The sequence below is a fragment of the Gossypium arboreum genome, chromosome 3, assembly GCF_025698485.1.
Source record: "Gossypium arboreum isolate Shixiya-1 chromosome 3, ASM2569848v2, whole genome shotgun sequence".
Taxonomy (NCBI): domain Eukaryota; kingdom Viridiplantae; phylum Streptophyta; class Magnoliopsida; order Malvales; family Malvaceae; genus Gossypium; species Gossypium arboreum.
In genome coordinates, this window is record NC_069072.1 from 74,698,062 (window position 1) to 74,713,110 (window position 15,049).

Sequence of the window (15,049 nt, forward strand, 5' to 3'; positions counted from 1 at the left end):
AAGGATGTTTTAACAAAGTTTTTGTAGGTTTGGTTATAATGAAACGAAAAGATGGATTGGAATGGAAATGAAAATGATCTCGAAAATAGACACGAACCAATATTAGAAAATATTGACCCAAATGTTTATAAGTTTTCAAGGTGGTCGAATGGAGAATATGAGAACCTCGACCCGCTACTTAGCAAAGTAGGAACCTTGGTATGTTTGAACGCCACACTACGAGTAGTGATAAGTTCAGTTTTCAACAAAGAAAATGGATGACACAACTAGAACACTAGGTAGCCAACAAATCTTTGAACGAAAACAGAGAAAAGTTTGCCTCACAAATTTGGCAGAATATCATTCAAAAATGTCCAAAAAGTAGTCCCCAAAAGGCTTGGTTACAAGAATTTATAAGGCTAAAATGAGCTAGCCGAATGGTCACATAGTAAAGTGCTATTAAAGGGCTAATTATAAATCAAAGACTTTTGAAATTGTAGAGTCAATAACTCCTCTCTTTAACTAGCTGAATTAATGTCCTTAAAGGCTTGAAAAATGACTCTTGATTTTCCCTTTGGCTAGTTGAATAGACTCCAGCCACTTTAATGAAATTTGCAATGCATAAATTGTCCATTAAGTAGCAAAAAAAACGTTGGGGTATTTGAACAAGCTGCTGCCAAATCTTAAAGGACATGAAATGCTCCTTTAAACTCTCTTTTAATGATGCTTAATGCTTCCTTTATAACAGCCCCCTCTTTTGTAACCAAAATAACTTGAAAAGTCTCCTTTATTGAATGCGTAACAGCCTTTGTGAATTGAAAAGTCACCTGCAATTAAAACATATGTAACCGTCACATTTATTCAATTATTAAACTTTAAACAAATTCACAACTACGTAAATAAATGAACACACACTTATGCATCATTTATTCCAACAACTAGTTAATTAAAAGAAGTATTTAATGAACTTTAACTCATGCACCAATAAATTAACCTAGTAACTAGATTAATTAAAGAAGCAACTCATTAAATTAAATTCATTAAATAAACTTATTTAATTAAACTAAGATGAGTTGTATTAATGACCAGCAACTCATTTATTAAACTAAGAGGCTTAAATGCAAGTATTAAAATGCAAACTAAATGCAAAGCTAAAAGAAATAAATAAAAGTTCAATTTAGTTGGAACGGGTTCAAGGAGCGGAAATTGAGCTGAAATTAGTTTGCAAAATGTTGCAAGGACACTTTATTAAGCTGGTCCCAACTCGATCTATTTCTCCAACCAAAGCCTCGCCCCACACTTGATTAACTAAGGCCAAAACAACCTCCTTGAATTGCTTAGCTTGAGCTCGTGTAATTGGTCCTTGAGGCAGCACCATTGAGTCCTTGCTCGAACTTGATGCACTCCAGGTAGCGATCGTATCACTTGCTTATTCCAAAGTATCCCATCAGGCCACCACTATGCGCCTCCAACACAAGTAACTCTCGAATGGAGCCTTGTGGTATACACAACCTATTTTCTTTAAAAAGAAACCCTTCGTACCTGAAAAATTTCTCAAAAGACCCAATTTCACAAGCAGCATATATATTTCCAAAATCCTCATCATTAGCATACAACTCTTTCATATGATAAAAACCAAGTAACTTAGAATCAAGAGTGGTCAATAAGGTATATCTCCGTGACAAGGCATCAGCCACTACATTTTCTTTACCTTTCTTGTATTTGATGACGTAGGGAAATGATTCTAAATACTCGACCCATTTTGCATGTCGTTTGTTGAGTTTATGCTGACCTTTAATAAACTTAAGTTCTTCGTGATCGGAATGAATCACGAACTCCTTCGGTCTCAGATAGTGCTGCCAAGTTTCAAGTGATCGAATCAAGGCATACATCTCTTTGTCGTACACTGGATAATTGAGGGAAGCGCCACTTAATTTCTCACTGAAGTACGCCACCGGTCTTCCGTCTTGGGTCAACACAGCCCCGATCCCTGCACCTGAAGCGTCACACTCAATTTCAAATGTTTTAGTTGAATGGACACTTTCTTCCCCCTTGGTTTGTGCATGAATGCTTAGTCATAAAGAAAGGCTTCAAGTGACTTGTATGTGCACCAAAAGGTTGCATTCATCTCCTTGGGATGTTTATGCACTTGTATGGAACATGTATCTTCATAATTAAGCACTTTAATGGCATGTAAGTTCATAAATGGCAGCATGAACCTAGTAAATTCGTTCTCCCCTTTGTGCATGCACTTAATTCAATCAATGTGTTGAATTATTGAGTTAATTCCTTCCCTTGGACGTTCTTGAACCCATCCATGCATGTGTAGTAGCCTATAGGTCAATTCAAAGTGTGAACATGTTCAAGGAGCTCTATGGTCAACATAGAATTAGTTAGCAGCTACTTCTTGGCGAATAAGTGCCTTGGAAAGTTAAGAGACAGCCACCATACATGCACTTAAGCCATTCATGCATTCTATCATCCCATGCATTTGATCCATTCACGGACTAGCCTTTAATGTCCATACATGCATTCGACACATGCATGAATTTGTAGAAACATGGCATCTAGCCGTACATGCACCAAAGATTTAATACTTCTTCATTCATGAGTGTGGAATGCCCAAAAGAGATGTTTCTTCATCCATACATTGTACCGTCCAAAGGAATGTACCTACATGAAATAAACAAGTCATTAAGATATCTCATGGACACTCATAAATTTGGCATGATGTGAACACATTAATGTCATGCATTAATTCAGCTATGTGAACATAATCAATTTATGTAATGACTATGGCATATTAATAACAAATATTAATATAAGACAAGTTTAATGCTTAAATAAATATGTGCAAATTTTTATTTAATGCATTAAAGACAAAACCGAGTTTAAACTAAAATGAGCTAAGCTTTAGGTCGTGAGCTAAAGTTGAGCTGAGGCTAAACTCCTAAGCTGAAGTTGAGCTAAGGTTTAGCTCGTGAGCTGAATATGAGCTAGGAGTGAGCTCGGTTTAGCTCAGGCAAGTTGGATCGAGCTTGAATAAGCTGGATTTGAGCTGGACGGAGCTCGTGGAGCTGGAAATGAGCTGGGATCAGCTTGCCAACATGTCAATGTTCGGCTTGACAGACTTGTTAGATGAAGTTCGTGGGGCGTGCTCGTATCATTCCCCCCTCTTTTAGGCGACTTGTCCTCAAGTCGAGCCGTTTGTCCATGGGAGAACTTTGACTCATGCATGGCTTTCCTCGGTCAAATGGGATGGAAGATGTCACACAAACCTAAAAAATTCTTACCACAGCCAATAAAAAGAAACTCAAAGGAGTCAGATTCAAATGTGTTCGATAGTTCATAAAAAATTCATTCAATCGAACATATGCCAAAAATCTCAATTGGACAAAGCAAGCATACATAAATTTATCAAAGAGTTTCGTTAGACCATCGTTACAAACATGAAAACTAAGTTGGATCAAGGGATAAATTGGTTGAAAATGATGGTAGGCACTTAAACACATTATTCCTCATCCAAAACATTTTAATTTCTTTAATCGAATATAGTAACTCATTTGGTCCTTTGTCTTGCTCATACAAGGTATGCCATGGCCAAAGGTATGCTAGCTCTTCCTTTCATTTTTGAACAACATGAGGGGAGTCTCCAAATTCTAATGTAATAATCACATCATCACAATGCCAAAAGGAAAAATCCATCACATCAAAGTATAAATAATTTCCAAACAACCAATCAATGGAATTTTCAACTTCAATCGAATTGAGCAAAGATATTTGAAAATTTTCAGATGACTTACCTTGACGAATATGAAGAGAAGACAATTGAGGATTGGGTTTACCTTTCTCATCAAAATGAATCTCCTCTCTTTGGATAGATAACGAAGACAAACCTATTACTCGATAAATTTGAATAGGTGGTGACGCACCATGACATGTCTTGCTCCTCGATGGGTGGAATTCAGAAAAATAAGACTGGTTAGTATTATCGAAAACTATGGACTTAAATGGAAAAGGAAAGTTACCATGGAAATTTGATTCAATTCCAAAAACATAGGTTGGCCTTACCTTCTCGAAATGAAACGAAAATTTTAGATGTGGCCAAACAAGGTGATTAATAAATGAATCAAAATTGAAACCCAAATCATTGAATTTCACCTTCTTATCAAAAGTTTGAACATCAAGCAAACATATTTTGATTGCAAATGATGCAAAGTGCTTAATGTTTCCATAAAATGAATTCATGTAGCAAATACCAAGCTTGAACACACGAACTTGTTTAGGAATTCCAACAAGCAACATATTAGAAAAAGATATAATCAACTCACCACACGAATTATATTTCATTAGTTTAAACACACATGTTGATTTGACAAAACCGAGCATACCAAAATGCAAAGGTTCATACTTCAAGAGTATTAATCGGGAATGCAAATCACTACATGGAAATTTCGCACAAAAACTCAAAGATTGTTCATGAAGAACACAATTGCACATATCATGTGAAGATCTTTTAACATAGATGCCAAACAAAGAATTTTTAACGAACATGCAACTTTTCAAACAGGCAGATTTATCACAAATCAATTGAGCAGGCATATTTAAACATAAAGATTTAACACATGAGTTCAAAAAGTTTGCAGGGTCAAACACATCAGAATTTTTACGTGATGACTTTGATCAAACATGTTCAAAATTCGCTAGAGCAAACTAATCCAATGTTGTCAACAAATTTGCCAATGTAGTAATTGTCATAAGAAAAGTCAGATATGGCACCCTTTAAAAAAATTCGTTAACAACAAGAAGTGAACAAGAATTATCCAAATCAAGTGACTTTGATTCGATAAACAAAGAATCCTTACCTTTCTTACCTTCGATCGCAAGTGGGTGGTAGTCATTCGCGAACTTACCTTTTCCGAACAACCTAAAACACCTCTCGTTTGGAAGGCAAGTAGATGGAATTGGTCGCACAAACTTCTAGGAACCTGAAAAGTTAATTCACAAGAAGATCGAACAGGTGGGTTAGTAGAAATAATCCTCACTTGCTCACTTGTTTTCTCACTCGATTCTTTTTCTTCTGAATCACTCGTTTCTTTTGTTTCAATTTCTTTTTCATCTTCTTTTTCACTCTCAAATTTCTTTTCGTTCTCTTTTTCAATCTCATTTTCTTTTTCATTTTTTTTTTTTGCTTTTCAAAGGCTTTTTCAAAGGCTTTTTCAAGTTCTCTCAAGATTTGCTCATTTTCTCTCTTACTTGCCTCTTGCCTCTCTTTTCTTTTTATTTCATTTTCTTTTTCTTCTTTTTCTTTTTCTTTTCTTTTCTTTGTTTTCTCTTTACAAGAATGTACAAAAGAACGATGAGAATACAAATCTTGTTTTAAAAGATGAAGAACTATTTGCATATGATTCACAATCAAAACTTCGTGAAGAATACTCCGAGTAAGATTTCTTTGAAGATCTAGTAGGAGTATGTCTTTCTCTTCGAACGCCATCTTGGAATGAATCAAAATCGTAATCGGATTCTCGTCTTCTCGAATTTCTTGATGAAAAGGACTTTCGATCGAAGTCACTTCTCGAATTCATTGATGAATATGAGTCATAGTATGAATCTCTTTGTCTCGACGTAGATGGCGAAAAGGAGTCACAATTGGAACTTTTTTTTCAGGTAGTAGTCGGGGGTATATCTCCGTGGGGTTCTTGTTCCGTTTTACGACTTGAAGAAACTCGATCACTTTGGTCTCGTTTAGTCGCCATTCTGCGCATTTCTTGAACCAAGTATTGGTATTCCGATTCGGTGAACTCTTCACGTGACATGATTTTTGTTGCTAAAAAGAAACTGTTAGATCACAAAACAAAATAAAAAAAATTAAGTACCTCACCACAAACCTCACAATTTCTCTCGGAAAGAAGAAGAAAAAAAAAAGGTGTCACTCCCGCTCGTGTTTACACTCGTTTGGCTTTTACCTCCACTCGAATGATCTCACTCGCTCTAGCCTTTTACCACTCAAGCTTACTCTCGTAACCTCGTATTTTGTTTCTTTTGACTTGTCTTGGTGCCTTGGGGTCGGTTTCAAGATGGTTACAAAGGTTAGAATGTCACAGTGTACGGGTAGGCTAAAAGAAAAATAGTCTTTGGTGTAGTGTGGCGTTTTGGGAATGGGGTGCAAAGTTGATGACAAGAACACTTTGTCGATCGGGTCAAAATATAAACAACAGAAGAACTTGATCACTTCACTTTTTTTTTTAATTTTCATTTTTTTGTCTTTTTTTAATACTTCACAATATCACTATTACAAGAGAGAGAACGAAAATTACAACTTGAATTTTTTTTCACAACGAACTAGTTCGATCTTGATAGGAATGTTGGCGCCTCTCGATTTACAAGCTCTAATACCAAATGATGTGAACCACCTCGGGGAGAGTCGAGTCGTATGCGAGTTCGCCCGATCGTCTACGAGAAAGTATCGTTCGGTTTGTTCAAAAAAGATGTTTCTAAATAAATTATACGGAAGCTATTCAAGGGGTTCAAATGAAGGGGTTAAAATATGAATATTAAGGTTCGGTTTAAAGTAAATGAAAGAATGGAAAGAAGGAACTCAAAAGCAAGCACGAACCAATATTAGAAAATATCGACCCAAATGCTTATAGGCTTTCAAGGCGAAAATGAAAATGATAGAACCTCGACCCACTACTTAACAAAGTAGGAACCTCGGTATATGGGTGAACGAAATAGGGTTGACGGCACTACTAGGTAGATAAGTCAACAAAGTCTCAAACAAAGTTTAGAGAAGAAAATTCTCACAAGATTAAATTCAATAAAAAATTTGGCAAAAAGTCCTTTACAAATGAAAGAAAACAAATATTTATAGGCACATAGATGACCATTCAAATTCGGCATCTAGGTGTTCACACAATAATAAAAACGTTCACACTAATGTATTAAAATAGTTCATAAATTCGGCAGATTCATGCACTAGCTGAATGGACACTTTCTCCCCCCTTGGTTTGTGCATGAATGCTTAGTCATAAAGAAAGGCTTCAAGTGACTTGTATGTGCACCAAAAGGTTGCATTCATCTCCTTGGGATGTTCATGCACTTGTATGGAACATGTATCTTCATAATTAAACACTTTAATGGCATGTAAGTTCATAAATGGCAGCATGAACCTAGTAAATTCGTTCTCCCCTTTGTGCATGCACTTAATTCAATCAATGTGTTGAATTATTGAGTTAATTCCTTCCCTTGGACGTTCTTGAACCCATCCATGCATGTGTAGTAGCCTATAGGTCAATTCAAAGTGTGAACATGTTCAAGGAGCTCTATGGTAAACATAGAATTAGTTAGTAGCTACTTCTTGGCCGAATAAGTGCCTTGGAAAGTTAAGAGACAGCCACCATACATGCACTTAAGCCATTCATGCATTCTATCATCCCATGCATTTGATCCATTCACGGACTAGCCTTTAATGTCCATACATGCATTCGACACATGCATGAATTTGTAGAAACATGGCATCTAGCCGTACATGCACCAGCATTTAATACTTCTTCATTCATGAGTGTGGAATGCCCAAAGAGATGTTTCTTCATCCATACATTGTACCGTCCCAAAGGAATGTACCTACATGAAATAAACAAGTCATTAAGATATCTCATGGACACTCATAAATTTGGCATGATGTGAACACATTAATGTCATGCATTAATTCAGCTATGTGAACATAATCAATTTATGTAATGACTATGGCATATTAATAACAAATATTAATATAAGACAAGTTTAATGCTTAAATAAATATGTGCAAATTTTTATTTAATGCATTAAAGACAAAACCGAGTTTAAACTAAAATGAGCTAAGCTTTAGGTTGTGAGCTAAAGTTGAGCTGAGGCTAAACTCCTAAGCTGAAGTTGAGCTAAGGTTTAGCTCGTGAGCTGAATATGAGCTAGGAGTGAGCTCGGTTTAGCTCAGGCAAGTTGGATCGAGCTTGAATAAGCTGGATTTGAGCTGGACGGAGCTCGTGGAGCTGGAAATGAGCTGGGATCAGCTTGCCAACATGTCAATGCTCGGCTTGACAGACTTGTTCGATGAAGTTCGCGGGGCGTGCTCGTATCAATGATATTAAATATATTGCTTTGACCAGCTGGATAGGCTTGGGCAGCTTAAATGCTCCTTGAGGACGCCAATGGACAATAGATATAGAAGCTGAATGTGAGCACCTGAATGGGATTAATTATAATCAGCCATGGCCCTTGTTATTCCCGAAAAATCACCTAGAGAAACTTAAACAGCAGCTGGCCTTTAAATTCAGCTTGGAACATTGAATATTCAGCCATCTTTTGACTGAATGGCCATTTGGGAACACCAACCAGCAGCCTTCAAGCATTAATCAAGTTTCATGCTCCTAGGCTATTCATGCACCAGCAGCTTTTTAATGCATTAATCACGTTTCATGCCCCTATGCACCAGCAGCTCTTTAATGTGCCGTCCATGCCTTGTTCACTAATTAATTCGGCTGTAGCAATAAGCACATTGAATTCGGCATGCTTGCTCCTTTAATGTTGAAAATAGCTGCACATTTAAACCAAAATTAATCAGCTTTGAACATATTAAATTGACAGCAAATTTAAACCACATTCTACTGGACAAGAAATAAATGTGTCCTAAACTAAGACAAGTTAAATGGCTGTACTAGAACAAATTAAAACATGTTCCATTTCGACATATTAATTTCGCTAGAACATATTAAAACCCAATTATTAAGCTAAACATAATTATGAGCTAAGCAAATTAACTAATTTAACTAACACATTTAAACATAATTAAAAATGTCCAGATTTTAATTTATTAAAAATAACACAACCAAATTATTGAGCTGGTTTAATTAAGTTTAACTAGACTCAATTAATTTATTCCAGCAACTAATAAAATGCTTAAATTAAAATAAACTAGAAAAATGAGCAAACGAGCTCATTGAGCTAAAATCGGGCTGAATTGAGCTCGTTGAAATTTAAGATCAGGCTTCATTTTGAACTTGGGCCCCTCGAACTTAGGCCATGCTTGATATTGTCAAATTGTGTCGAACCATGATACGTCGGGATTCGTATCAATAGCTGAATTTATTTAGTCTTTAAAGCTATTAGTTTGTCCATTCGGCTACTACTTGTTAGCCTATAAATAGTTTGCACATTTCATTGTAAAGGGACTTTTGCCAAAATTGTTATTGAACATTTGTTCTTGTGCGGTTGCTTCCTCTCATATCTCGTACAAGTTTCGAAAGACTTATCTGGCTTGTGCTAGTGGCATCAATCGTCTTGTTTGAACTTATCACCAATCTTGGTGTGGCGTTCACCTATCCATCTATCCATACTTCACCTTAACAATATAGGAACCGGGGTGACACTTCTTAGTGTTGAATCATTCTTGACGTTGAGTTTGTTTTTCCATCCCCCATCTTTCAACTTTCCTTCTTGTAACCAAACCGACCCATTTATCCATCACCCATCTTTGCTACACATAACCGAACCTATTACTAAACTTACCCTTCTTGAAACCTCCCGCTTATTCTAATCCATTATTTTACTTTTATTACTAAAATCCAAGGCACGAATGACTCTCTCTCGAACTACGATCGGGCAACTACATGAATTCGACTCATCTACCCGGGCCGGATCACATCAAAAACCCTCAGCTTGGGCCTTTACGCTTGAGTTGCTTTTCTACCTTGATGGCCATATGAACCATGTCCACCACTTCAAAGTAGTGTTGAAGCTCTACAACATTTGCTATGTCTCGATTTAATCCGGCTAGAAATCGCGCCATTGTTGCTTCAGAATCCTCTTGGACATCTGCCTGAATCATCACAATTTCCATTTCCTTGTAGCAATCTTCGACGCTTTTGGACCCTTGTGTAAGAGTTTGAAGTTTTTGGTGCAACTCCCGATGATAGTAAGAAGGGATAAATCGTCGCCTAAGAACTGCCTTCATCTCAGTCCATGTAAAGATTGGTCGTTCTCCGTTGCGTCTTCGACTAGTAGTTAGTTGATCCCACCAGATCATGGCGTAATCTGAGAATTCGATTGCTGCTAATTTCACCTTTTTGTTTTCAGAGTAGTTGTGACAATCAAACACCAACTCGATCTTCTTTTCCCACTCAAGATAGGCTTTCGGATCTGATCTACCTTGGAACGGTGGTATTGAAAGCTTGATGTTCTTAAGATCATCATCTTCACGTCTCCGATGTTGATGTCGTGGTTCCCTCCGGCGATTACTTGCATTCGACTCTTGATCACTTTCAAGATCACTAGGATCATTTACATCATCATCTTGAGCTCTTTGTCTTTCCCGTTGTTGGTTTGGTCTCTTCCGTCTAAGTTGGACTACTTCAAGAGGTCCTTTACGTTGCTCTCTCGCTTCGACTTGGAATAGGCGATCTTCGAGAGGATTTAATCTTCGGTCTAAGAGTCTTTCCATCTCTCATAACAGAGCTTGCATGTTCAAATCAGGACCGTTGCGAACAGGTTTTCGTGCGGGACGATCTTCCATGTTAGGATCAGCTTCTTGTGACATTGAATTTAGTAAGGAACCTCACACAAAACCTCACGATCACTCAAAAAGAAAGAGGAATTTCACTCACGCTCGTGTTTACGCTCGAGAATAGGCTTTTATTTCCACTCTATTGCGTTCACAACTCTCGTACCTTTTACCTCTCTATACCTTTCTCGTGATTTCGTAAGTGCATTTGCCAAGGCTTATCCTTAGTCTAGATGATCGATTTCAAATGGGTAACAAGGGATGATGTGATTTAATACAGGGTAGGCTTACAAGAAAAAAAATTCAGGTGTAGTGTGGCGAAAAGGTCAAGGATGGAAGTGGATAAAAGAGGGTAAAAGTTTCAGGATCAAAAAATGGAGAAGAAGTAAAACAATGGTCAAATTTTTTTTTCAAGTTTTTTCTAATTTTTCACTTTTTTGAATTTTTTCAATTTTTTAAACTTACTTGATGAGTCACAAACTATCCTGGAGTAATTTCAATGCTCATACTCCTCTTTTGTTGCTCGATACCAAATGATACGAACCGCCTTGAGGTGAGTCGAGTCGTATGAAGAATGCCCGATCGTCTACGAGTAGTAATTGACAATTTAGTTTAGTGAAGTTGGTAAGGAATGAAGTTGTTTGACAAATTAGTAGTTGGTTTAAGAATATGTATGAAAAAGGGTAAGATGTGAAAGAAGAAATTTATTTTAGTTTGAGATGGATTGAACCAAAAAGTGCAAACAAGAACCAATACCGATTTGGTAATGACCCGTTGCTTATAAGCCCTTTAGTTCATTTTAAGAGTGGTTAAGGTGACCTCGACCCACTATCTAGCAAGATAGGAACCTCGGTATGTTTGAACGCCACACTACGAGTAGTGATAAGTTCAGTTTTCAACAAAGAAAATGGATGACACAACTAGAACACTAGGTAGCCAACAAATCTTTGAACGAAAACAGAGAAAAGTTTGCCTCACAAATTTGGCAGCATAACATTAACAAAATGTCCCAAAAAGTTCTCTTCTCAAAAGGCTGGTTACATGAATTTATAGTGACCAAAAGAAGGCTAGCTGAATGGTCATTTTTAATGAAGCTAATAATGAGCTCTAATGAGCTGAATAAATTTAGTTTTAATGCTTGATCATTTAAAAGGTTGTAACAACCCTTTTAATTCCCCTTTGGACAGTTGAATGGTCATCAGCCTAGAATGAGTATCTTTTGCCACATGAACAGTCCTCCTTGTGTAAATGCTGAATTTAAACAACCAAAAGTGTAAATAAATAGCCACCATTATGAAGGAAACGTTTGGAAGCTTATTGGTTTGTGAAAATAACTCCTTGTAACTCATTTGTCCATTAAATTCAGCTGCTGGCCTTCAATATGATTTACTTCTTCAATTAAATGGCTTGCAAAGTCTTTCGAAGTCTCCATGATCAACCGAAAAGACACCAGCTTCATTAATTGATTAAAACAACTTCTTAATGATGTATAAAGCCTCTTTCCAAACAGCCCTCTCCTTGTAACCGAAATCTCTTCAAAAGTCACCTTATTGAATGCATAACAGCCAATAATAATAATAGATGGGGGCTAAAAAGTCACCTGCAATCAACACATGTAACCGTCACATTTATTCATTTATTAAACTTAAAACAAATTAACAACTAACTTAAATAAATGAACTAACACTTATGCATCATTTAATCCAGCAACTAGTTTAATTAATAGAAGCATTATTAAATGAACTTTAACTCATGCATCACTAAATTATCCTAGTTCATAAAAAAAAACTCAATTAATTAAACTAAGATGAATTGAATTAATGACCATCAACTCATTATTAAACTAACATACTTAAATGCAATATTTAAATGCAACTAAATGCAATGCTGATAAAATAAAATAAAAATTCAATTTAGTTGGAAGGTTCAAAGAGTTGAAATCGGTTTGCAATATTTTGCAAGGAAACTTTATTAAACTGGTCCCAACTTGTTCTATTCCTCCAACCAAAGTCTTGTCCCACAACTGAATAATTAAGGCCGAAATGGCCTATTTGAATTGTTTAGCTCGAGCTCGTGTGATTGGTCCTTGGGGCAGCACCGTTGGATCCTTGTTCAAATTTGAGGCACTTCGAGACGCGATCGTATCATGTATGGCCACATTCAATGTGTTCATGGTTCATGATTGTTTCCATTCATGTATGGTGTGCTTGATGTGATCACGGCCCATGGTTCAGCTAGTTCGAGCGAGGATCCTATGGTGCTACCACAAGGTCCTGTTACTCGAGCTCGAGCCAAGAAGTTTAAGGAGTCCATCACAGCTTTTGTAGCTCAACTTTGGATTGAAACGCCATTAGGACGCTCCGAGAAAGCTGATTCTAGTTCCTTGAACTCACCATGCAACTACCTGCAAGTCCAGCTCAACTCATCGAGCTCGCCACCAGCTCACTTCCAGTTCCCGGCTCGGGTCCAGTCACTACCACTCATGGGTCCAAGTCCAGCTCGGTTTTAGCTCATGAGTTGAATTCTAGCTCATGAAGACTACTTTGACTTCATTTGACTGCTATTAAATTTTTATTTAATAAGTTCATTAATTAGTTAATTAATAAACCACATATTAAATTTAGTTCACATTAGTTTTATTAAATATGTCTTAAAAGTGTTTATTGATATTAATTAAATTGTCATAACCGAATTTAATGTTTACATTTGTGTTCACATTAGCTTGAATTAATTCTGTTCACATTTTCTTGTAGAAACTCAATGGATGTATGGAGGTTGAAGCAACATGTCTTTTGGAGGGTGCATGGACGGCTAAGGTGCATGGACACTCAAGATGCATGAATCGATGGAATGCATGAATGGCAAGGTACATTAATTCCAAAGGTTCATGAATGACCAAGAGCCATGAATGTTGTGCTACCTCTTCATCTACACAAGTGACTATTCGATCAAAGGGACATAATACATGCATGAGATGGTTGGCCGAATGACTTCCTCCATGAACCTCTACATTCCGTTCACATTGTGTTCACACAACAAGTCCTTTTGGTTCACCATGTTCACACCTATGGACTCTTCAGGTTATGGCATTCACACCTATTTTGGCCCTTGGAGTTACACCATTTAGTTCATGATTTTTGGCTAAAGGTTGCCACTTAATTGCTTCATTAAACAAGGGAGGCCGAACCTAGCAAGTGTCCCTTGGAGCTTCATTCATTCACTTGTCATTTCTTAAACATGAAGCATTCATAATTCATGTTCCATAGCAGAATCTAGTCATGCACATTAAGGATTAATTTTCTAGAATTTTCTTTTACTTAATTTGTAAGCATGAAAAGCCATTCGGCTACCTAGACTTTAGGCCTATAAATACTTGTTATTTTTTTCATGTAAAGAACTTTTGGAGAATTTTGTTAATGTTATGCTGTCGAATTTGTTAGGCAAAACTTTTTCTCAAATTTCGTTCAAAGATTCGATTGGCTTCCTAGCGTCTAGTGTGTCAACCGTTGTTCTTTGTTGAAGCCGAACTTATCACTACTCGTAGTGTGGCATTCAAACATACCGAGGTTCCTATCTTGTTAGATAGTGGGTCGAGGTTTTCATTTACCAATTCCAAACCGAACTAAAAGAGCTTATAAACAACGGGTCGATACCAAATCGGTATTGGTTCTTGTTTGCACTTTTTGTTCAACCCCATTTCTCCATTTACCAATTGTACCTAAACCGACTATTCCATTTCTTCAATTCCCCCTTACCTAATTGAACCAATTCCTTCATCCATACCTATTCGGACTCCAAACCCGAACTTTCAAATTCTTCTTACCTATTCTAATCCGAACCCAAAACCAATATCCTTCCTTCCTTCATCCGACCTTTTCAATTAAACCCAACGTAACTTCTTGTTGATGATCGGGCACACTAATACACTCGACTCTTCCGAGGCAGATCGTATCATCTGGTATCAGAGCTACCTAAAACGAGAAGCTTAGACGTTCAAAGCGAAAGCGGAGCATTCCCGAGGTAGGTTCAGAAAAAAAAATTTGTATACCAAAGTTTTCTCATTTTGATTGGTTTGTTGCTGTTATTATAAAAGCAAAAATCTACGCAGTCGAGAAAAAAAAATCGTGTACAAAAGTGCTTCTATTGTATTTAGTTTGCTGATATAGTACAAAAAAAAGTTATACAAGTTTTAAAAAAAATTTCCGAAAAAAATTGAAAAAAAAAGTGATTTATGCAATTCAATTGTTAATTGATCGTCAAGCTTTGATTTGATATAGTTTCCGATCCATCTTCTATCCTACTCTTCCTAATACGCCACACTTTTAACCCAATTCCCTATTCTTTCAGCCTACCCGAAACCGAATACATCAATCACTTGTTACCCCTTTTGAACCGACCACCTAGACCAAGGACTAAGCCTTAACGAATCTGCTTACGAAATCACGAGAAAAGGTTTAGAGAGGTAAAAGGCACGAGAGTTGTAAGTGCAATAGAGTGGAGGTAAAAGCCTAATTTCGAGTGTAAACACGAACGAGT

General features: G+C 36.8%; 1 protein-coding gene across 1 annotated transcript; it reads right to left on the reverse strand.

Moving 5' to 3' along the window:
• Positions 1 to 1,400: 1,400 nt before the first annotated feature.
• LOC128290571 (uncharacterized) lies at positions 1,401 to 10,453 on the reverse strand. Its single transcript, XM_053026278.1, has 2 exons — positions 9,685 to 10,453; positions 1,401 to 1,975 (listed from the first exon to the last, which is right to left on the reverse strand). The coding sequence occupies exons 1-2, from the start codon at positions 10,451 to 10,453 to the stop codon at positions 1,401 to 1,403; spliced, it is 1,344 nt and encodes a 447-aa protein (XP_052882238.1).
• Positions 10,454 to 15,049: the final 4,596 nt, after the last annotated feature.